This window comes from Puntigrus tetrazona, chromosome 2 (assembly GCF_018831695.1).
Source record: "Puntigrus tetrazona isolate hp1 chromosome 2, ASM1883169v1, whole genome shotgun sequence".
Taxonomy (NCBI): domain Eukaryota; kingdom Metazoa; phylum Chordata; class Actinopteri; order Cypriniformes; family Cyprinidae; genus Puntigrus; species Puntigrus tetrazona.
Window position 1 is genome coordinate 12,841,920 of NC_056700.1, and position 25,677 is coordinate 12,867,596.

Consider the following 25,677-nt stretch of genomic DNA (forward strand, 5'->3'; position numbering starts at 1 on the left):
TGTGTTTATATATATATATATATATATATATATATATATATATATATATATATATATATATATATATATTTCTGATGTTAATATTATTATAGTATAGAAGTAGGCATTTCTTAAAGAAAAATGAAATAAAGTAAAAATCTAGAAATACAAAATCTGTAACATTTTATATTATGGAACACTACTCACGAGTAACTATTTTCTTATTAGCATGCAATAACATATTATTGCATTTTGCCTGGTCATTAATACTAAAGCATGTTAATGCATTATTCCGACTATATTCTAGTTCCCTTAAACCTACCCCATAACCAAACAGAAATACTAAAACAACTACCTAACTTACAATCAATAAGAAATTAGGAGGTTTTGAGGGAAAATCTTAAGTGTGAATGTAAAAAAAGAAAAAAAAAATACCATACTGCATATACAATCTGTAGACTACTGTCTTACTGATTGTACATGTCTTTATTCTCTGTTGAACCACCAAGACGGTAATACAATCTATGCATTTATATGCATTTCTTTAGACAGTAGAACTGAATGCATCCACCCCCTAAAAATATCTGATGCTTTCTGTCCCTGATCCCTCTGTCCAAATAGCTCCCTCACAAACACTGAACTAAAGTAAATGCAGCAGTGAATATTTAAATCGAAATGACCCTTGGACATTTATCTTTTTGCCTTTTAAATGAGATTAAATTTAACTTTATTATGCAGTAAAAAGCACTGAAATACAGCTTTTAACCAGAAGTGCATATATTCTATATGTAGGATGTAAGTGCAAATGGTATGAGAGTAGGCAAGAGAACAGCAGAGGGCAATGGATATAAATAGAGAAGGTGAAGTGCACAGTGATAATGGGGTATAAATTGCAGATGACCATTACAGTGGAAATGACCATGTGCTACTGCCAGTTCAAGAAAAGAGCACATATTAATAAAAGTCAGGATTTACATAGTAAAAGTAATAAGCTAAACATTCGTCATTGCAATTTCCACCCACAAATATGAAGAATATCTCCTGTCCATAAAATGAAAGTAGGCTAAATGAGAACCAGGGCTTTAAAAACTTTAAACCTACAAAAAAAGTATCATAAAATAAACCCATAGTAGACTTAGTCATAGAATAGCTTAAAGTCACATCAGTACAACATCTGTAGCTCATTGGCAGACATTTCAATTGAAAATGTTCTTGGCCGCTTTCTTTGTAAGTCCAGAAAACTGCTGGTGAATTCATATTCCTACACATTATGCCTCTGCTCAGCTCGCTGCACTGGGTTCCCACAGCTGCCAGAATAAATTCAAGACACTATTTCCATCTTATAATGCAGCCAACACTCCCAATCTTTACTGTCCACAAGCCATTATCAAACCCTATAGCCTGTGACCATTCTTAATGGGACTTTGTGGTCCAGCTTCAATATTTGACTCATCTAATTATGCAGTTTGTATCTATCACTGTCACTGCAATGTTTTGCGATTGTACTGGTACTTCATTGTTAATAGAACAGGATTAGTTTTAATGCTTAGCTCGTGTCCTTACCTACTTAATTGCCACAAATTCAAATGTAAGCACTAAGAAATAAATGGCTTTAAAAATATGACATCTGCCAAGTGTGTAAATGTAAATAAATATTCACACTTTTACTCGCATTTCTAAAAATAAGTCTGCTACATTTCGACATGTAATGGCAGCATATGGTGCATCCATATGACGACAGTTTATAGAAATAAGGGTGAGAATGTGAACGAGAAAGGGGCAATAAAGAATTCTGTATGGTTCTTTCACCACATGCAAATGCTAAAATTATTGACACCCTTAACTTAATATTTGGTTGCACACCCTTTGGAAAAATAACTGAAATCAGTCGCCTATAACCATCAATATGCTTCTTAAACCTCTCACCCGGTATTTTAGACCACTATTCCTTTGCAAACTGCTTCAGGTCTCTCATATTGGAAGGACGCCTTTTTCCCAACAGCAATTTTAAGATCTCTCCACAGGTTTTCAATGGGATTTAGATCTGGACTCATTGCTGGCCACTTCAGAACTATCCAGCCCTCCATTTCTGGGTGCTTTCTGAAGTATGTTTGGGGTCATTGTCCTGCTGGAAGACCCAAGATCTCGGACGCAAACCCAGCTTTCTGACACTGGGCCCTACACTGCGACCCAAAATCCTTTGGTAATCCTACGATTTCATGATGGCTTGCACACAGTCAAGGCACCCAGTGCCAGAGGCAGCAAAACAACCCCATATTTGCCTGTAGATACTGTGTTCTTTTCTTTGTAGGCTTCATTCCGTTTTCAGTAAACAGTAGAATGATGTGCTTTACCAAAAAGCTATATCTTGGTCTTATCTGTCCACAAGACATTTTCCCAGAAGGATTTTGGCTTAGTCAAGTACATTTTGGCAAACCGTAGTCTTGCTTTTTTACGTCTCTGTGTCAGCAGTGGGGTCCTCATGGGTCTCCTGCCATAACATTTCATTTCATTTAAATGTCGACGGATAGTTCGCTCTGACACTGATGCACCCTGAGCCTGAATTTCTTTGGAACTTGTTTGAAGCTGCTTATCCACCATCCGGACTATCCTGCGTTGCAGCCTTTCATCAATTTCTCTTCCGTCCACGCCCAGGGAGATTAGCTACAGTGCCATGGGTTGCAAACTTGATTATATTACGCACTGTGGACAAAGGCAAATCTAGATCTCTGGAGATGGACTTGTAACCTTGAGATTGTTGATATTTTTCCACAATTTTGGTTCTCAAGTCCTCAGACAGCTCTCTTCTCCTCTTTCTGTTGTCCATGCTTAGTGTGGCACACACAGACACACAATGCAAAGACTAAGTCAACTTCTCTCCCGTTTATCTGCTGTCACCTGACTCAGGCCCGGTTTGGATTTTTCTCTCGTCTTGCCTACACTATACTTGTTCATCATTGTTTTTGACCCTGCCTGTGTTTATTAAATCTGGAAATGGATCCCCACGCCTTTGATCTCCTTTCACAATTTTTCACTCTTTTTTTGGAAGGCATGTATAAGTATTATTTAGGACACCGTAAACAAGATGGACCTGGGATGATATCCACCGAATATTATCAACAGATTAATGAAAGTAAAAGATCTCATATGTGGCCACTGTATACTGATAAATGCATGTGTGCATTGAAAGCCTGTCATGCTGGAGTACTTACTGCTGGCAGTGTGGTATAGTGCTGCGACCCACGGTCAGTGCACCGGAGGAAATATGTCAAACCACAACTGGGCACAGGGGACCGCGCGATTCATTAGCTCAGCCCTAATTGCCATGGCATTTCAAAATGAAACATCGTCATCTGTAGCTAAATACAGAACGCGAGAGGAAGAAGCCACATGATTGAAACAGAATTGTCTTGTACAGCATGTGTGCAAATGACATTTGTTAGGGAGCCATTTAAGACACTATATTTAAACCATGTCATGGGTGAACAGCTGCTGTAATGGGAATCATAATTTGACTCAAACTCAGTGACTTAATTTGGTGGAAAACGATTTGTCATTACGCCGCATAACATCAGGCGCCCGCGATAATCACAGAAATTGTCACATCATCACGTTTAAGGTCCATATTCTCACACAGCTGTGTTTGTAAGGCAATAAAAAAGAGCCGAAGTCCCCCGGCGGAGTCGGTAGCTCATCCCATCTCACTCCGAGATCGGCAGGTTGTGAGCGCTTGCAGTGCTCGCATGAGAGAAGCTAGACAAGGTAACCCTGAGACCTCCGAGTGTGAAAATAGGTACCCACCGTTCCTACTAATGGAGTGGTTTGAGCACATGTATATTTGGAGGAATGGCTTTGCGTGCCAAGCTCCCCTGCAGCGACAGTGAGACAGACAGAGCGAGGGAAAGGGACAGACACGCCTGGATGGTCAGAGCCCCAGGGAGATTGTGCAAGGTTCATGTGGGGCAACAGGAGGAGGCAGCCTGGCCTTGATGAAGTCCCTTTAGCTCCTGATTCCTGGAGAGAACCATGCCTCAGTTGAAACAAAACTGGTTTCGATTACTGGCTGATCCTAGATCAGTGATGCACTTACTTGACTTTAAGGTTGCAATAAAATAGAAATAGCGATGTACATCCAAACAATACATAACAATACATAACTTTTGGTTTTGATTGGAGGGGTCTAACAGAAACAAACGATTTACTAAACATGCACAGATGCATTCATTAAACAAAACTGAATAATAACATGCTTATTTAATAATTCATGCCAAATCCAAAGAGCAATGCATTTGTTTCCACAATCAAGTTGAGTGTGACAGTTTCCAGAAGCTGTCTTTTTCCATCACAGAAAGATTTTCAATGCCCACATTATCCTTTCACCCCTTGTCTTTTCCTCTCTTTGCTCTTCCTCTCTCTAGCATTTGACTGTCCTGTGGGATATCAGCAACTTTTGAATACTGCACAGCTCCAAAACAGACGTGAGTGTCTTAATAATAGTTGCAGCCTAGAAAGTCAAAGCTGTGTAGATAATGCCAGTCAGAAAGCCAGCAAGCATGAAGCCACAGTTGCTCATTTCAATATAATGGATTCAGCCAAAATATCTTATATCCCCCTTTAGGATATGCTTGGAATTGAAGAGATTTTTTTTCTCTCTCTCAGTAATAGAATTTAATCAAGTCAGAATGTTATTCAAATATTTAATCATTACGGAAATAATTTTTTTAAATAATGTTGTTTATATCTGTTCCCCATCACAAGTGTGGTTTGGCGTTCACATAATAGGTCTATATGGTGCTTAAGTTTTTTGAAGCGTTGAATGTTCTCATTTTAATTTGACTGCTGGTGCCAATTTATTTTGATACAGTTGGTTGATCAGCATTCCACCACTACATTTGCTTTGCGCTGCTATCTGGTTATGCAAGATAATGAAGGTCAAAGGAGAGGTGCGATGCATGTTAAAGAGCTGCCGCTCCATTCACAAGGTTCTGACCCCACTCACAAAGTCTGTGTATTGACTAAAGTCCGCAGTCTGTAAAAGTAAAGAAAGTACAATCTTAAGTTTAAGCATTTGCACACATATTTTTAAAGTAAATTTTAAGTATTGAATTGAGTAAAATCTTCTTAAAGGAACACTCCATTTTTAACAGTTTAACAGTTGAGTTTTACAGTTTTCCAATCTATTTACCCAACCTCTGGGTCTTTTAGCACTTTTAGCGCAGCTTAGCATAGATAACTGAATCTGATTAGATCGTTATCATCACGCTCAGAAATTATCAAAATGTTTTGATATTTTTCCCATTTAAAATGTGACATTTCTGTAGTTACATTGTGTGAACAAAAATGAAAATTTGTGATTTTCTAAGCCGATATGCCTAGGAACTATACTCTCAGTCTCAAAATGTTATTTCTGCAAGCTTAAATGAAGTATTAATATAGAATTCACTCTTATTAATTCATGTCTGAACAAAATTAATTACATAATGTTTTTATCAGTATACTACTTAACGTTAATCGGCCAGTCAGAAGTTATGTTTTTGTATTTTTTTTGTTTTGTACTGTAGCAGAAAAGTATAAACTGAAGTCATTCGAAGCGTTGACTATTCACTTGCATTATAACATATAACAAGATATGGATTTTTTTTCCTCCGAGCAAGGAAAGTCATCAGGCGTAGCATGAGTAAACGATGAGAGAATTAAAGCGTTTGGGTGGAGCATCCCTTTCACTAGTTCTTAATGTTACCACATGTAATGTTAGAAATAGAAATGGCGCGTTCACTGAACATTTTAATGAATGATTCATCTGCAGCACGGGACTGACTCTTAACACTGCTAGACTGACTGTTTGCTTGTATCATGATATCCATGACTCTCTTTATTAATGGCTCTATCCAAATTTGATAACTAAAAAAGAAAGAAGGCCTTAAGACACATCAAAAATGATCCTAGTGATGTATAACCCATTTCCTAGGGCCCATTTCCTAGTCCCATCTGTCTACCGAGAGCATACAGTACACATACAGTATCTACACTGCTACAACTAAGCTTACAGACGTCCTTAATCAACATAAAAAGCCCAACTCGGTTTAGTTCCATAATTAGGCATATTTTCAAATAAAACATGATATTCAGTATAGGTCAGGGCTTGATTTTACCCACTAGACCATGACAAGTTAAGAGTGTATTTGCAACAACATGCACTAATGAATGGAGCATTAGGAATGTAAACATTAAAATATGCAAATCAATGAGAAAACGCTACTGCATGAAACTGAGCAATAGAACTCATTATAAAGATATCTTGCGACTGCACACTACACTAGCTCCATTTCGCTGAGGGAGAGGTGGCTCGGGGTGTCAAAGACGTGGAAACACTTCAGCAGAATCACAGACCCAGCTGGGCTGAGCTGCATTTCTGTCTCTTTCTTTCTTCTCCCTCCTCTGCTGCAGACTAGAACCTCATCTATCCCAAAAGCCCCAGAGACACAGGTCCCTGCACCAGAGAGGCCATCTGTCAAAACAAGTTAGACGTCACGTCACAGCTTGCCACAACTGTCGTAATTGTGGAGAAAACAGCCAATATGAGGGTGCTTATTCAGGGTAAAACCCTGAACTGTGGCCTCAGTCGCAGACAGTGTGATGTTGAACTCTTTGCATTGTAACCGATTACACTTATTGTTGCATTTTAACCTTTAACCCTGCTTGACTGATACGGTTCCCAAGCTAAATGGCTAGACTTTACAATAAGAGTCGGTTTGTTAACAGTGCTGGGAATGTTATTTTGGAAATGTAATAGGATAACTTTTAATCTGTAACCTATGTAGAATGTAATGATTAACTATTTCGGTTACTTTATATTTACATCACTTTAATTACTAAAGTAGTGCAATGGATTACATGTGATTACTTTTATAAATTTCTAATGAATGTTTTCAGTTGTCAGTAACTTTTAAAGCAGGCAGGGTTAACCTTACAGTAGCTTACATAGATCACTCCTAAAGTATTGCCCAAAGATGATACACAGTGGTTGGACACTTCGTATGGACATCACGGTCCAGTTCCAGTCCAGTTGACATGTATACATTGGCGTTATTATGTAATCAAAATGAAAATTATTATTGCTGGTGTTCAATGATAAGGTCAAGTTACTTTAATGTACAGTACACCCACCAAAAAAGTACAAGGATTCATGCGGATATCATCCAAAAGCACACTTTGCCAGAGGTGTTTCCAAACTTTTGGAAGGCAGCGTACATAGGCTTATTTGATAGCTCTTTTATTTCCAGTTTAGGTCTATTCAGAAGAGACACAGAGATGTTGGCGTCTCGTATTTTGAAGCAACCAGAGCAATCTGGGAAAGAAATCAATCGTTCAAATTTTGTCAAGTAACTTCAATTTTAATTCAACATTTTTCTCAGTGACCGTAACAAATTAGTTACATGTATTTATTTTATCACATAACCATTATATTGAACTAGCTACTCTCCAGCACTGTTTATTAACTACATTCGTCAACACGTATTAACAATGAAAAACGTAGGCCTGCCTAACTGGATCTCAACTGCGTCTCAAAATAATCATATAAAGGCTTCTTCGTTCACACAGAGAGTTACCTCAGAACATGTGTCAGTCTGTCCTCTGCTCCTCATGGGGTTTCCTCTATCCCCATATCCCATCATGCATTTCTTATTATGTCACTGCTTTCTGCAGAGCCAATCAATATGCTGAAAAACAGGACAAAACAAAACAATCTACACGCTAACTACGATTCAGTTTGTATCTTAGCTATCAAGTTTTTGTGTGATACAAGAGAACTTAGAAGAATCGTTGTCACACAAAGCAACTGTTCCAGTTGTGTTTTTCCATCAGTTATATCTTATACCTTTGTCGTGCAGCAAACTGCCCTCATTAAGGCTGGATAAGTGGCTGGCGGGATATCATATATCCTGATAGGAAACTCAATATTTCACAGCTGAGCAGTTAAGTGTGCTTCTAAGGAACCCTGTATTTGTGAACAACAGCTGTGTGGAGTATTATATATTGTATAGATAAAGTGATACTGCATATTTAAGGTAACAAATAGTGTGACGTTAAAAAACTGCATGTGACCATTCAGCATCATAAAACTTTACAGTGCACATAATTCTCATTGCTAAGAATAATGACCTCTTAAAAATAATCACTGATATCATATTATTGCCTATAATTAAACGGCCCATGCTCTTCCACGATCATGCGCTTCAAAAATGAAATTCATAAATTCAGGAATATCTGGCTGCACAAATGTCCTCTGACTAAAAATAGCATCTGATCAGTGGTTTCCCTGACTACAACCCCACTGTAAATGGCTTTAAGACTTCTACAGAGATGAGCAAAATGTGTTAAGGTCTCTGATCTCAGAGACAACCTTGATACGACTGGATGGAAAAGTAAAGAAAATGTATTTGCGAGATATCAACATGACTTGTGGTTTTAATGCTTTGTCTTTTTAATGATTATTGAGCATTTTGCCGTCTTTAAAACACACCAGAGTCAACATTTTATAAATTATGTTTAATCATATTTATATATATATTTACATAAACATGTAAAACATGCCATTATAACTTTGATTGTATGTCATTTGAGACCTATCATTTTGCAAACTTAGTTTCTTATTAAATAAACTTAATTCTGATTAAATAAACTGATAATAAACAGCTTAAAGTACAATCAACCCATAAAACCATTTAAAATGACGTTTTAAAATTTTGCTGCTCAAAATTAAGATTGAATTAATGAAATACTTGTCTATTTGCATATGCAGAAACCATAAGCTGTCAAAGTGTTTCTTGTTTTGTTCAAATCAAGTTACAGCTATAATGCTATTTGAGGATGATTAAAATCAAATCCTGATTAAAAGCAAGAATTTTCAAAATCACAAAGCCTTATAGAAAACAAGAAAACATACACCAGTGTGTGCATTGTGCAAATGTGTGCACCTACATCACATTGAGAACAGGGAAGAACTGTAACATTCTGTCGGCCTCGCAGCTCGCATCATAAAACAGCTACAGTTAAAATAGTCAGTACAGATTAAATGATTACGGAAAAAAAAAAAGGTTTTCACTTCTTGCGAGGGACCTTGTCACCCAGAGGCACGTCATCCATGAGTTTCTGCAGATGGGAAAGGCAAAGAAAGTTTGATATCCTTATTAAAAAGAAGTCATGCTTAAATCCCCAAAGAAAGGACAGCATCAACCTACCTTAAGTAGTCTGGCAAAGTACGCTCTCTCGTCTTCTCCGTCCCCCTGTCTGATGTCCACATGATACCTCCTGCAGGCCACAGTCAGCTCAACGAGAGCATAAAGAGGGGCGGGGTCAATAGAATGGCCATTAATGAGGCTGACCAGGTATTCTCGGTAATGCTTCCTGAAACACAGCGATTAGGACCATTTTATTTACTGCATTTTGGCAGTCTCTTTAATCCCGTTTAAGACTAGATCGACCTTAGACTAAGAGCTAAGACTAAGATTAGTGCATTACATAAATTTTAATGATACACATTTTAGTTCAACCACAAACTGGCGATTTAAAAAAAAAAAAAAAAAACTACTGCATATTACTGTTGAGATATTCCAAGAATTTAAACATTTGTATGTTATAAAGTGCTGCAGGAAGGGGTTTTGAAACATAGAAATTCATTTCTGCACTGCTGTTTCCATAGTACTTCTTTTTTTTTTAAATGAGTTTTTGGGTTGAAAGCCTGAATTAACATCTGTGGATAACAACAGCTCAAGATTTTAACATTTCATTCTACAACATAAAATACAGTAACACCTTGTTCGTGATTTTCTAGGCTTTTATTAACAGCCACCGTTAACAAGTGACTAAATGGAACTACAGTGGTTGTTAAAGACTTCAAATGTCACCGTGCCGACCAGGCAAACTCATACTCACTAGCCCGCTTTAACAGCCTCATTGAGAACATAGATACTGCAAAACTATTCTCATTCAAAATTGTAGATCTTAAAGACTGACAGGTTTTCAGAAGCTTAGTGGGGGTGATGCTGCAGTTCATTTATAGCCCATCTTGATCTTTTTACTTCTGGCTACTGGCAGAAAGAAAGACAGGATTTCTCTCTTTAAAAATTATTCACATTGAATTACTAGAAAGAATGGAATAGAAAGGTTCCATTGATGTTAAAGGGGTCAACTAAATTCCCGTGTTCTTTTGACATAAGAGTTCATTATGCCATGAAAATACCCATCTAAAACAAGTTTCAGAACTCAAAACAGCTTATATTAAAAAGGCAGTTAGTGGAATGTTCAACTCGATGCAATAGTGTGGATAAGCACCGCCTACGCCGAAGATCAACAGGACTGCCTGTTTGGCACCGCCCACCAATTTACATGTAGTGTTTACACGATGAATGCACAGGTCTACGAAGAAACCAAATGATAATGATGCCTCTGAAGACAACAAGATGCTGTGCAGTTCCAAGTTGTGAGAAAACAGTATTTGCATTGGGTTGTCCGAGATATATTTATATCGTTTTTTGGCCTAAAATCACAGCATCGTCCATCTATGAGGAATGAACGCTATAAGACATACGCAACTATTAGCCAATCATAGCAGTCTACACATATCCAAATGGAACGTTGAGATGAGGGGGTTAAAAACAGGACAGAAAATGGCTTATTTCTTCTAAATGGTGATGTTTTTTGATGTTAAATCTCGATAGCGGACCTCAGAGAACAGTACAAAATGAAAACAAAGGCAAGTCGTAACCCCTTTAAAGCTTCTTCGCGGATGCCAATAAAAGAAGCTTTATTTTTAAGAGTGCACAGGGAGCAGTCAACACGGTAACAATGATGTCACTCACTCGCAGAGTCCCGCCTGGCCCGGCTGAGTCTGAGCCCCACATGGCGAATCAGTCTGACGAGTCCCTTCATCTTTCTGCTCGATCACTCCGCACACACCTGACGCAAAAACACCACAGCAAGGATGCATTTGGGGGCGAAAGGCAGTTTTCAAGAAAGACATTTTCAGTCTTCAAAAGAAGTTGAACAGAGTGTGAAATAAAGCTGTGTGGAGTAGGTGTACGTGTGTGTTTGACTACGATTTCATGGTACAAATATAGTCTCGGTCTGAGAAGTGGTAATTGGATGGCCGTTTAGTCGGAAAACAGTGCTTTGCTTTATGATGTCCAGCTTTTAGGCTTTCATTACAGTAAAAGCAATTTTGCTCCACAGGGCAGTTGAGATAAAGTCTAGTTTGATTCCAATTTAACTCTTTAAGACGGAGACGGACAGACGAAAAGATTACAGAAGTAGGGGTAGATAAGACCGACTGAAACAAGGCCACACAGTTAAGTTCCACTCACACAAAGGACGATAACTTATTAAAACTTTATAGCTTTCTTTTTTTAATCGTTTTAATTCTAAGAGAACAGTGAAGTCCACACCACAGCTATAAAAATAGCAGGAGTACGATATGGTGGTATAGTTTTTTTTTTCCAGCTCAGCATTTGAAAAAAACATTAACAGCCAATCAGAATCCTCTCAGCTTAAGCATCTGAAGCAACAGACGACTTAAGCGCGCACTTAAAATAAACCCCTTTTTCTACCCCATGGAATGGATGCTAATATAGGTATCATTCTTTGTGTGCACAAAAAAAAACAAACCAAAAAGTATAATCCTTGCGAATAAAGACGTACCAGTCTGTGCTCCTGGTGCAGTGTCAGTATTGTAATTCACCCCCTTTTTCTGAGGAAACAAAATGACGTTCAAAGAAGTATCCGAAATAAAACAGTTGAGATGAGAAGTGATATTTCACAACCAATCCTGGCACACGAGTGCTGTGCGTGTGAATGTGTAGGAGAAAATGTGTGTGCCTGTGTTAAATCGAGAATGTGTGTGTACCTGCAGTAAGGCCTGAAGCCTGGCAGGCTCCCAGTCTCGGAGGTAGAAGAGGCAGTCTCTGGGGTGATGGGCATGCAGACCTGTCACAGTACACTGGTTCACTGCACACGTCTGCCAGAGAAGGAGTGAGCAAGAGTGTGAGGGAAAGAGGATGAATAAAAAAGAGGGAAGAAACAGTGCTCCCGAGAAGGCTTCTACTTATAGCCCAGCCATAGCTGGCTTCAAACTGAATATCACAGTCACGTACAACGCCGTATCACGTGAACATAGAGCTACAAATAGGCACAAACAATCCTAAGACAACAAGATGAGACAGGAACTCACTGTGTGGAAGGGGTTGTTACATCCACTGCAGAACTGATACCTGCACTGAGAACAACTGAAGTGCATACAGCCGCCCCTGGCCAGAGCATACTGGAACCTGCAGTTAGGGCAAGCTACAAGACAGAAAACATTGCATGACGGTCGCACAAAGCATTCTTACCGTTTTTTCACATTTGTAACATTAAATATGATTTACATAATACCACACACCTATTGTCGTGACAATTGAAACAGAAAATTCTGGTAAATCCTGTAACTGGTAACAGACAAATACATTGTGTGTGTGTGTGTCATATATATATACACACACACACACACACACAGTGCGCTCCACTAATATTGGCACCCTTGGTAAATATGAGCAAATTTAGCTAACCTTTCATTGAAGTAAAACAATAGAAAGTTGGGAGGAAATCTCATGCCGAAATAAATATTTTTTTCTCCAATGCATGTGGGCCACAATCATTAGCCCCCCTAGAAATTCTTAAGTAAAATATCTTTGAATTATATTGCTATTCGTACTTTGAATTTTCTTAGCACAGCAGGGTGACTAGAAGCATGAAACTCTCCAGCCAAGGCTTCCTGTTTCACAGAATTGTAAATACGAGAAACACCAAAGGCCAAGTTCCCAGTTTTGGAAAAGCTCTGACCTAGTCACGTAGCCATTTTACCTGCTTCTAACACATTAACTAATGTTCATTTGCTGTCTAATATATCCCACCCACTAACAGGTGCCGTGGTGAATGAAGAGAACAGTCGTATTATTCAATTGACCATATATGTGATTTCATTTTTGCTTTCACTTTTCGATTGCACCACTTGATATTCATAAATGACATATACAGGTAATATTATTTAATCGGGATAATTCACCCAAAAATGAAAATTCTGTCTCACCTTAATTACTCACCTTCATGTAAGACCTTCGTGCATCTTAGGAAAACAAAGTAAGGTATTTTAGATGCAGACCCTCCCATAGACAGCAAGGATCTTTACGCGATCAAGGCTCAAAAATGTTGCAAGGAGATTGTTAAAATAATCCATGTGACATCAGTGGTTCAATCTTAATGTTATAAAGCTATCAGAATACTTTTTGTGTGCAAAGAAAACAAAAATAATGGCTTTATTCAACAATTTGTCTCCTCCGCATTACCCTATAGCATCATTTTAGAAAGTATTACATACGTAAACAGCTCATGTACACTGATATGCTACAGGTATTTGTGTTCAGTTTAAAGAGTAAACATTGTAAACAGTATCCGCATACATGTATGGTTTACATATGTGTTACTTTCCAAAATAAAGTTGTTATTTTTGTTTTATTAGCGCACAAAAAGTACACTTGTAGTTTTTTAACATACGGTTAAACCACTGATATCATTCGGATTATTTTAAATCAATCTCTTTACTAGGTTTCTGAGCCTTGATCGTAAGGATTCTTGCTGTTAGAGAGCTCTCAGAATGCATCAAAAATATTTTAATTTGTGTTCTGAAGATGAACAAAGATTTTACAGGATTGGAACAACATGAAGGCGAGTAATTAAATGACAAAATGTAAATTTTTGGGTGAATTATCCCTTTAACACATGCTGCATACTCATCTGTGTTAGATAGCCAGCCACAGAACTTTGTATTTAATATTTCATCATACTGAATCAGTAAAATTATCTTTTGATGTATAGACAGACTGACAGATTTACAGATAAAAAGAAAGCCAGAAGGATGGATTCAGAACAACAGAGAGGGAGAGAAGAAGTCTTAAGTGAAACGCTACATTAGAAACAACTACTAAGCAATCAGTGCTTTCTCTCTCTCTCTCTCTCTCTCTCTCGCTCGCTCTCACACACGAGGTGTGAACAATCAAAATAAAAATGCCTACAAGTGAAAAATACCCAACATTAATATTTGATTTGGTTTTCCTTCACCACTGGACCAAACAAAACAAAACAAAAACACAAACAGACTGTATGAGCAGACAACATGTTTCTTAAGGTTAATTCTGCTCTGATCTATTCTGGCAGTCGGAGTGGGGCATGGGCGCTGATGGCAGCGATATGGTTAGCTGTCGGTATACGTGGATTAGAAGAGTGAAAGCCCAGGTCTGACAGGCTTCTAGAGCAGATCAAAAGATGACTCACTGATCCCATTGTCACGTAGGTATCCGGCCAAGCCTTGCTTCTGGTACTCGGGGTCATTCTCTCGCTTCCACAGCTGGAACTGCTCGCACGATAGCCCCATATGCTGCGCCTCCCACTACAAAGAGAGGCAGACAGAAAGAATGAAACATTAACTTCCATAATTCAATGAAGTATTTGCTCATTTTTTGTCATTACGCATACATATAAGAGTATGTTTTGGATTTGTTGGTAAACAATGTATTATTGCATTTATAACACTGTTTTAAAGCTACTGATTACCGTTATTCTACGGAAAAACATAGGTTGTTACACTACGTTTTCCTACCGGTTTTTTGCACTGAGCACAGAAGCTTTTCCTGCACTGCATACAGGTGACCTTGAGTTGATCGCCATCGTAGATGAAGCCATATGAGCACTGTGAACATGAGGAGAGGGAAAGAGATGCAAACATGAAGGCAGTCACATCATGCACTTCTTTTTCAGATCACTGTAAAATGCGCTTGAAAGAGACTACAGCCGTTTGAGCATGAGAAGAAGAGAAGAGTGGGGAAGTGCAGGGAGGTAGTGTCACTCACATGGCTGCACCACAGGAACTTTGGGTCCTTGATGAGAGCCTGCTCAGTCAGTTTCTTGTGGAAAAGATCGTACACGTCCGGCTCAAGACAATCCCTGAGCTGGTCAGTCACACACACACACACACACACACACACACACAGAGAGGATAGTTTCATACATCACAGTAAATAGTTTGAAGCCCAGTTAAACTGCTGCTGTGTTAAAGCTCAGTATTGCACTGCCCATCTTTCAGTACCTGTATGTCCAGAGTGGAGAAGTAGCTGTTCAGGTGCTCAGGGTCATTGATGTCAGGCTCTGAGCAGACAGGACACACCATGTCTCTGATGTGCTTGTCCCTCACTGCTATGGTGAAATGCTGCTTGAAACATCCACAGCACACAGAGCACTGGCACGATGTCAAAGACTGCATCTAATAAAAGACACACCAAAAATATTCCTGACATAAATGTAAGGATTTTTCACACACACACACACACACACACACATATACACATACACAAAAAAGTAACAATTTTTCCTATGTAGAAATTATTTGTGAACAAGACCCAGGAGGATTGTATGCAGTATGACAAAATAAACTGTCAGAAGGTAGAATATGTCAACAGGTAGACATTTTTAAAATTTGTGTCTTTTGCGTTCCACTGAAGACATGCAAATCTGGAATAACATGATGTTGACTAAATGATGACTTGATTTGGTTTTGTTTTTCTGTAGCTCCCTCATGTTGCTCCAAACAACTGACTTTCTTCGGTTTAACCATCTTTGTTCTGCAGAACTGTTTCGGTTTGCCATTGACTTGGGCGAGTATTACAGACAAGCAAGTCAGTCAATGGGAACCAATACTGTTCAGCTAACAAAATTCTTCAAAATATTTTCTTTTCTGTCCCACAGAACAAAGCCGTAAAGGGTTGCAACAAAATTATGGCGAATAAAAAGTGGATGATGTTTGGGTAAACGGTTCATGAGCCTAAAGGTAAGGGTGTTCTGATGTAACAAGCGCAAGATTTGGAGCAAATCACAGAGAAGGAGTTGACGCAAAGTACCTTGCTGTGGGGAAAAACTGACAGGCAGATGGGGCATTCCTTATTCAGCACACGGCGAATGAAGTCCCGATCATGTGATTCACGCACGGCCTGAACCACATCCTCCAGTGTGTATGTGGCTTTAGGGTCCCGCAGCAAAGACAGAACCAGCTCACAGCGCCCCCAGCTGGGAAGATCAAACACTGCCAGCAGCCTACGGCAAACATGCTAAACACGGACGAACAATAAGTAACTTAAGTCATGTTTAATAACATAACATTTTCAACACTGACCACTTCGAACATCTTTGACGGTCAGCATTACGTAACTACATAAATTAAACGCACATCTCACGCAATACCGTTTTGCACATCTAGTGATAAGAAAGCAATGCAGTTTCTCGGCGAAGGTCCATTAAGGTAAAAGGCCATTCACCTGTTTATCTGGATGGTTGATGTCGATGGGGGGCTCTGGTTCGTCGCTCCACATGCGCTGATGGAAAGGCTCTAGTAAAGGGCGCTGCAGCAGAACAAGAGCCCCCCTCACATCCCCTCCACTCTGCCGCAGGGCTTCTTCACAGCGGGTCACGTCATTAAATCCCAGAGAGCCAAGCTCTTTTACCTAACAAACAAATACAGACAAAATGTCACGTACCTGGAATGCACCCGTTTCTGCACGTCGGTGTCGGTATCGTTATGACTGGATGCACAAAGCCAGACTTTACTCACTTTAACTCTACGGTCTCTGAGAGCCTGCCTGACAGCCTTCTCATTATCTCCCCCTGCTGCCAGCCAGGCCCATTTGGCTTCCGCTCTGGACAGGGGCACAGCATTGCTCTTTTGTCCGTCCTGGCCATTGTTCCCCCCCGAACAATTTGATTGCGCACTGGGTTCTTGCTGACAGGATGCAGCCATCACACAGATCTCATCGAGCACATGAGGTAGCTCTGCTTTCAGCCAATCATGCGGCGTTACATTACTGTTTCCCGACACACACATGCTGGTGTAAACCTCCTCCGGGCTCACTCCTTTCTTCTCTCCCTCCTGAGAAAAGGATAGAGACAATGAGGAAGCTTGTAAACTTCTGAGGATAATACTCAGGCTACAACAACAACAACAATATCAGACTTACACGAATGAGCTGAATAAGTTTAAGCCCTTCCTCCCTCATCAATCTTTGCCTTTTCAAATCAGGGTCCTCAGTGGGAATGACTTTAGTTGGGGCTGGGAGCGGTGTGACGTCCTTGACTGGTGAGAGTGGGAGGGGCTTAGAGGGTGACAGAGCAGGCTCTGCTCTTGAAAGACAACACATTTCGCATACAGGTGATGGCGTGTGGTTGACATACGTACAAAACTGGCAAACCCACTGAATGACATAAAGGAAAATAGAAAGTCAAAACAGGCACCTAAATTCAGGGTAAAACTCAGCATGAGACTCATTTCATTTGCAATGACAAATCGGAATATGCTCACCAGTTAATGAATGTTAAATAGATTATGTGTAAAACCCACCAGCAGCATCAAAAAGAAATGTGATCCTTTTTTAGGACACCGTAATAACATTGGCTCGTTCAGTTTATAAATCTCAACTTCCTAATAAACAGTGGAGTTACATTACTTTTCATTCAGTTATATTATTAGTTTAAATGCACTGACACAACTGAGCTAAACCGAGCTGCATGATGACACTATAGTCTTCATTAGAGCAGCTTTTAGCTGAATAAAATTAGTTTTATAAATTTATAAATTCTGCAACCTCAATATTGTTACTGAATCGACTTGAGATAAATAACAATGCGGTTGCCTTCTGTAGAGTTGGTAATAGCTGAACTCCATTCATAATCAATGAAACACACTTAATGAATTGAAGTTCATCAACACTGAACATGACACTATATATGTTTAAAGCAGAATTTGAATTTTTCTCATATGCAAACAAGTTAACACAACTGATTTAGTTATTCTGCTGCTTATTACTATGAAACTGCTCTGTATTGTATACGGCACTATAAAGGTCACTGATGTACTGGAATTTTTTGATGTACTGTATTAATTTTCTGAAAGAGTTTTGTTTACTGATAGATTTTAAAGGTGACATGTATACGCATGTAGTGGATCGCACCTGGCTGTCCATTAGTCCTGTGGCAGGGGGGGTCGTGCGCGAGGGTGCGGCAGGAGGTCTGGTGGCCAGTCGGGGGCGCTCGCACACCTCGCACAGAATGCTGCTGCCCGCATTCACTACGGTGCAGCTTTTACACTGCCACTCTAATTTAAAAGAAAATTAAATTAAGGAAATTTTCACGTTCAGAAGGTCTGACTGCTATTTAGTGTGGAAAAAGTGAGAGTAAACTAGAAAAAAAAAAAAAAGGATGCACAGACTAACCAGATATTGTAGAGGGCTGCGATTGCTCTTCCTGTAGAGATGGAGCAGCAGAGGACAGGCGGGGTCGATCACAGGTTGCACACAAAACCTGCTGCATTGTATTTACTGTAGTGCAGTATGAACACTGCCACGTTGACAATGATGAGCTAAGAAAAGAAAAAGACATACAGATCTGTTGAATTAAATACCCTACAAAAATATTCTCTCCTTTCTTCGGTGCTAACCTGAGCCGTTTCATGGCTTTTGAGGAAGTCACAGGAATCCTAACGTGTGTGGAACGTCCTGAATGGGAGTGATACAGCCTGTCACATTCTGTGCAAAGCCGTTGAGTGCAGGTGGGACAGTGAGCAGACACTGGAAAGATACCACATATGGTGCAGTTCTCTGCAGAGCAATGCAATGAAATAGAATAGAAATCATAAAAGTGGACACTCACAAATATATTCTTTAAAAAGGAAAACCAGGATTGGTACATGTGACACGCTCACCTGCATGTTTAGAGGGCACGAGAGAAGAAAGAGAGAGGGCTGGACTGAACGGAGACTTAGCCTGAGAAGTCGATGCAGGCGAGACACTTTGTTTTTCCCATGGTCTTTCACTAGGAGAGAAGGCAGCTGCATCTGCGCTGACTTCTTCATCCTGTATAGACATTATATGGACATTCCAGTAACGTGCAATGAAGTCAAAATCTGATAGAAGCCCTTTCATTTATACATAAACTAACATTCACAAGTTTTTTTTTTTACAAAAACCCAAAACCTTAAATAGTAGTGTATATATGTGATTCTGAAGTAAAAAAAAAAAAAAAAAAAAAAAAAAGTCATTAGTTTATAACCATATAAATGATCAGCCACATTTAATTATGTGCAGAATGGTGAAAAACTGTACCTGCACAGCGAGGGAGGGAATAAGTCTTTCAAAAAACTCTGGATGAGGATGGGTACCCTACATAGAAAGAACAGATTCTGTGAAATCTAAATGTTCTTGGTGAAAAACTCACTGAGTGCTTATACTTTACAGCCTCAGACCTTGATTAGCATGTCCAGCTCCATACGGAGGCACATGACCTCAAGAGTCACAGATGCCACCTTCTCAACATCCGGCTGGACAACATCATCAGGAAAGCTCAAGCCATCTTGTTGCTGATAGGTGTAGCCGTACAGGTCGAGTACTGCTCTGCCACCCTGAAAGTCAAGATATACAATAGTAATTTTGTACGCATACAAAAAAGACTCATAATCTCATCCAACACACACCTGAATAGAGTCTACGGTAGTCCTGAAGACAGGGTTGTTGTACTTTACAGTACGCCAGTACTTCGGCCTGTTGGGATTGGTAAGATTTGAGCCATATTTCTCCAAGATGTTAAGAGCAGTGGAAAGTTTCTGCAGCAGGCTAAGGGACTAAAAGGATCAGAATATATTAATGTAAAACAGAATAGTTTGAAGAAGAATACAATACAGCAACAGTTTGTAAAAATGAACTAGGAACTTTTATGTGCATACAAATGAGCGGAAACAGAACAATTTTTCACAAAACATTTAAGAAAGATGTGACAGATTACCCAGTGCTATATATTATTATGCGCTTTATGTCAGTCATTCACATGGTCGAGGTGAACCATTGATTCCCAATGCATACGGTCATGCCAGTAACCGTCATAGACATTTCCCCCTCCCAATAATCGCCCAATGGACAAATTGTCACCTCATAAATATCTGACATTAATGAGGTTTCTCTGCTGCACTGTATTGCATACTTTGTTTGTTGGTGAAATTACATAAATGTTGAAAATACTTTAAGCAGGTAGGCCTTAGCAGTGTCACAGTGCCCCTCAATGTCAAAGTGACTAAGGTGGCCAATCAAATAAAAAAAACAAAACAGTTTAACAGTAAAGACTGCAAGATAAGATACAAAAGTAGCTTAACATTTAATATTTAACCATTTAAATGATTTATATAAAATTCATAACCGAGTATAATGTGACATAAATGAGCCATTTTTATCATATTCAGTATAAAATTAAGTTTGCAAATAGTTTTACTGTTAGTTCTACTTGTAAAGTTTTCTTTAGTTCTGTTTATTCCTTCAAATACTTAATTCGTTTTAAAATGAAAAGAACCATTACTATCCCCTTGGTCCCCCCAATCATCAAGACATGGGTCATGGCCTTGCATGCAGTGAATACGTGCAAAGAGTCAGATCATCAAATGGTCAGATGTTTGCTTCCTGTTGTGTAATCATACACTGTGAACTGCAGAAGAAAATGAATCATTACACCGGCTCTCACCTCCTTCCTGTTATTCCCACTACTGTTCTCCATCAGCATGCTTTCAGCAGCAATGTAGCGATATTTGCTGGAGGGCGGGAGGGGGACGTCAGCCATGGCTGCCACCCCTGCCCTCATCTCCTGGGCAGAACCTGGATTAGACAAGCTGCCTTCCGCATTCACCCTCACCTCCTCCAGCTGATCACTGAGAGAGGCCATAGCTGAAAGTGAAAGTCATCAAAGATTTGTGATTAAAAACAAACAGGGCCTACATTACCCGAGATCATTGTTTATTTCAAGCCAAAGCATTAGGTGACAGACAAATTCGATTTTAGCTGCGTTTATAGTTACAGTGTAGAGGCATTAGACAAAGTGGCTTAACGTTACTGCTTCATAACGTCTGAAGCATACAACAAGAGTCAACAACACGTCTGTTGATTCTCTTGTCAAACATACTGTGTAATTCTCTCTTTTATTTGCAGTCATTGTTAATATTTTATGCATATACATCACTGTCACATTCTTTAAATAACGTATGAGTATTTTTAATTTTAAAAAATCACGTTAGCTAATTTACTACGCTAACGTTAGCTGCCTTGTGAATGAAAGTGAAACCATAACAACTCACACGAAGCTAGTTATCTACTTCTTTATTAAAAATGAACGTTAAATCTCAATTTCAAGATATAAAATGATGTTTTAAGGTCTTCGTTGTTGCCCCTCTATCCTTTACGCACAGACGTGTTTACATACTCCAATAAAACCTCCAGTTGGTTTAACTCGCTCGCTGCTATTGAATACTAGTAGGCTAGCAGGCTAACGCTTAGGAATTACAGTCAAAACACTGGTCAGAGACATTACAGAGAAACATCGAGATGGGTCTCTGACAATACTTTTAGTAAAGTCAACTGTCTGAATTATTTTATGAGCTGTTGATAAATATTAACGTACTCACCGCTTATTGACAGAGGAACAGCGCTCTCATTTCACTCATACATGAAACTGAAACATACGTCTACTTTACCCGCATAGAGGCGCTGTGAGGAAACACAAGCTGCATTCCATTAAAAAAATCTTCTAAATGAATAAACGGATAAGTAAAAAGAGGGAATGGCTGCTGTGATACTCCCAGGTTTCTTTCCAGAAAATGCTGTGTTTGAGATTTTTATATATATATATATATTTATGTATATATATAATTGTAAAATTGTAACGCCAAATGGCACTAAGCTAACAATGTAATGCTGCTGCTACTACTACTACTACGGCAATAAATGAGAAATGTAAGAGGCGCTAAAATAATAAGAAAACCCGACGTCAGCGTTTCCTGAATATAGGATCAATTGGACACACCTGTTGGCTGCCATTTGATTGTATTAACCTGGGGCTCTGGAAACAAGCAAACTATAAATCCGAAGTGCAAAGCTTTAGCGACAGAGTTAGTCGCTCTCGCTCTATGCACATTAAAGTCCACTTTGTCACTTTCACATCTAAGGTTAGTTATTTTTGTTGTTGTTCCGTTTGAACAGTATTAATATCATGCGTGTCCATTTTTAGGTTGTCTTGCCCTTTGCTGGTTTTGTTTGTTTGGTCTAATCTATGACAATCTCCTTTTGTTTTTACAGTATTGCGGTGTTTGTATCCTGTGTTGTCTTTTTTTCATCTCTTCATAAGAAATGGAAGGTAATGTTCTTCTCAACTTCTTGCCAGCGCCTTTGGACAAAATATTGTACAATATAATTTAAAATCTCTTTCAGGAATGAACAACACTTCACAATCAATGGGAGTTGGACAACCTCACCATCCCGTAAACCACACCAGACCCTTTTTCTATGTTCAGCCACCATCTCAGCCTTATTTCATGTATCAGTGGCCCATGAATCCATATGGCCACTATGGCTTTCCCGGGCCAGGTATGCTCAGCCTCTGAGACATTGCTTGAGTTGCATTTGATTTGATTACAACCATATCTTTTTCTTTGTTCCAGCTATGCACTTCGGCCGTCCCTACATGGCCCCTTATCAGTTTATGCAATATCCTGGGTACGTGATCCCACATGCACCCATGCAGCCAGTTGATTACAGAAGAATCAATCCCCACTTCCCCTCTGTTGCATCCTATGATTTGCGTGTCCGCCAGCACTTTCAACATGCAGGGATGCATCGGGAGACTGCCTGTTCTGAGGTCCAAACAGATCCTAGTGATTCAGTCAACAAACTGATAGACAAAATTGAGAGTCTGAAGGCCTGTGAACAAGGTGGTGACAAGGGGCTTAATGCTGTGGTCTCCTCTACTCCTGATGTAGTGCAGGGAGAGAAACTAACTGGTTTAAATGAAGGCTCCAAGTTAGAGCTTGACTCTCAGGAAGATAAGGAGGAACAGGTTAATCAGGTCACAAGGCCCACGACCTACAGTGACTCAGCATACGATGCTGAATCTAGCCAGGGTAGACTGGATGAATGCGTGTTATCAGACGTGCTACCCCTTGACAGTTCCTCTGTCCATGAGGAAGAGGATGCCAATGAGGACAATGAGCAACAGAGTATTGCTGAAGAACTGTGCTGCCAAAATGGAAAGCCAACAACCAGTGCAACTGGCAATGTGTTCTGTAGTGGTATCAAAAGTGCTGCTGATCCAACAGAGAACCTGAATTTTGAGAAACCAGGTGATGAGCAGGTGCAGAATATAGCAGCTACTGATGCTGCTGCAGTTCTGGAGCCTCTTATAAAGCTCTCTGAAGACTTTGACCTGCAGTATCAAATCCTTCGCCTGCCCTGCAATAAGGCAACAACTGGCCTCAGTCTTGAACGAGAGATTGACCCACTTGTTTATTTTGATTCTCCAACTACTCTGTTGCCTCCACAAAACTATCTCTCTTCAATCGGTGGTGCATATTCCTACAGTTACTATCCTCAAGTGACCCAAGAGCGCCAGAGTGTCCTGAGTCCATCCATAGATGAGCTCTCTTCCAGAGACGAAATGTTCTCCACTGATGTTGAGGATCTCGATCTTGTTCCAGGGCATGTGTATGTCGGTGGCGGCAGGCTGGCTGAAACCAGTGACGTTCCTGTGCGCTCAAGAAAAGAGCTCTTGAGCGTGGAAAAAGCTTGCTCTGGCTGCCAGAAAACGTGCGTGTGCTGTGGCTCAAGCTTGCAGGAGGAGGTAGGAATGTGCAAAATGGCTGAACGCAGCCATCCTGAGAGGGATGAGGTGTCCGATCAAGATTGTGAGTATGACCTCGACGCAGAGGTGCGGAGTAACTGCGAGTCCCCGAGAGTGTCCAAGAGGAAGTGTTGCAGTAGGCATGCGCTGCCCTCTTGTGGGCATCACTGTGCCAAACACCGGCACAGGAAGCTGCTATGTGAAGGCCAAGAGAGCTGTGATCTACGCGAACAGGCTCGTGTTCATCCCAAAGGAGAGTGCTGTGATGAGTATGGCTCTCTGGCTAAAGCAGATAAGAGAATTCAAAAGGGAGCCTTGTGCAGACCTTGTATTGGTAAGGGTTTCTTTTTGAATTTGCATTTTAATGCAGTCACAAGGTAATCGGCTCATGCAGAAATATTTTTAGAACAACAGTGGAGAGATGGTGTTGTCTCTGACCAAGAGACTTGGGTGAGCTGTGGTGCCAAACCAAGGGCTTGGAGGCAAGTTAGTGGACCTCAAGATCAAGGTGGGTTGTTGATGGTTTTTAAATGGTGGGGGAGGGGTTTTGCATACTTGTGTGAAGTATGGCTTGTCCCTTAATGGTGTTTCTGACTTGTAAAGGGAGAACCCCATTGAGAAGGCCAACTTGCAAGACAGTCCACCAGCAAAGGCCTAGAAGTGAATATGATGAGACTGAATTTACCTACTGCCAGAGAGGCAGAGGTGAGTTTAGTGTTTTAAACAAGTTGTCGTTTTTTTTTTTTTTTTTTTTTTAATTTGTGCTATCTTTGTCCCATCAGGTGCCATGAAGAAAAGAGGCACAAGATACTAAACCACAATGCACTGCTGTAATACTTCAATGTATTACCCGAAACTTGTTAAATGCACTTCACTATGAATGTACACATGGACACTGTTCTTGACTGTATGTAACTTTAAAGAAAAAAAACCGTGGTAGTGATGTACACCTAGCTGCACATCCAGTGCTCAAGTTAACTTTCTATTTTGGGTGCAATGCATTCATCTTAATATTACGCTGCTCCCACTGGATCAGGCCTTGACCTATGCCTAGAAAGCTTTTTTCTCTCGTGTGGCTTGATCTGGGAGGTGTGGATCTTGTCTGTGCAAGGCTAAGAATCTTCATATGGTTAAGGACTGGCCCACTGTGACCGGTTTCAAATTTTGGGCACTGGAGGTATAGCTGGTTTAAGGGTGATGCAGTGGGGGGGAAGGGAGGATGAGAAATAAAGTGGACCTTTTGGTTGTTTGGCCACTCTTAGTCCGGATGTGTCTTGTTTTTATTACTATGCTATTTTTATACATCAGTGTAATGTTGACATGCAGACAACTCCATAGCTGTACAGTGTTATTGTGTCATTAAAGCCTCAGCATTGCACTTGACCTGTATCCAGTGTGGGTGTGTTCTTGTTGTGTTTTTTTTTTTTTTTTTTTCCACCCACACACATGGAAAAAAACTTCCCTCCCTCTTGTTGTCCATGTGTTTTTAATTTGCAAAGGCTAGATCATTAATGTGGGCTTGCTATGATTCCAACACCTCTGGAATGGTGAACTTAATATGGCACTATAGGTTTTTCACCAAATATTCTAAAGGTGCCTTTTTCTTAAACTGTTTATTTATTTAAATAGTTAATGCCCAGGTAAGGTTTCAGCCTGGTTATTTGCAGGAGATAATACTATTTCTATATGGGGGGGTTAAAATTATTAGCCCAAATGTCACAAACTTCTCATTCTTCATCGGATTTTTATATTTCAGCATTGCAATACGTTATGTCGCTTTGAATGACAGCTTTGACATTTAAAAAGTCGGTTTGATGGCTTCCTCTAAATTTAATCTGATTTTTGCCCAGAGGAATTGTATAGAAATGGATAAACAACTTGTCATGCCATACTGTTCAACAATGAGCTAAATAAAACTTTTTA

At 39.8% G+C, this 25,677-nt stretch overlaps 2 protein-coding genes across 2 annotated transcripts; one reads left to right on the plus strand and one right to left on the minus strand.

Moving 5' to 3' along the window:
* Nucleotides 1-8,514: 8,514 nt before the first annotated feature.
* LOC122360584 (E3 ubiquitin-protein ligase RNF31) lies at nt 8,515-21,794 on the minus strand. The gene is made up of 23 exons (XM_043261324.1): nt 21,548-21,794; nt 20,614-20,813; nt 19,580-19,726; nt 19,352-19,507; nt 19,212-19,268; nt 18,812-18,962; nt 18,548-18,707; nt 18,324-18,469; nt 18,063-18,205; nt 17,073-17,306; nt 16,670-16,984; nt 16,377-16,562; nt 15,963-16,169; nt 15,155-15,328; nt 14,919-15,017; nt 14,669-14,758; nt 14,344-14,458; nt 12,206-12,318; nt 11,882-11,992; nt 11,677-11,725; nt 10,842-10,938; nt 9,222-9,387; nt 8,515-9,132 (listed from the first exon to the last, which is right to left on the minus strand). The coding sequence occupies exons 2-23, from the start codon at nt 20,809-20,811 to the stop codon at nt 9,082-9,084; spliced, it is 3,165 nt and encodes a 1,054-aa protein (XP_043117259.1). The 5' UTR covers nt 20,812-20,813; nt 21,548-21,794; the 3' UTR covers nt 8,515-9,081.
* A 151-nt stretch (nt 21,795-21,945) lies between these two features.
* Nucleotides 21,946-25,137, plus strand: buc (bucky ball). Its single transcript, XM_043261339.1, has 7 exons — nt 21,946-22,087; nt 22,218-22,275; nt 22,350-22,505; nt 22,580-24,088; nt 24,161-24,262; nt 24,358-24,459; nt 24,537-25,137. Exons 2-7 carry the CDS (start codon nt 22,269-22,271, stop codon nt 24,566-24,568), a joined length of 1,908 nt encoding a protein of 635 aa, XP_043117274.1. The 5' UTR covers nt 21,946-22,087; nt 22,218-22,268; the 3' UTR covers nt 24,569-25,137.
* Nucleotides 25,138-25,677: the final 540 nt, after the last annotated feature.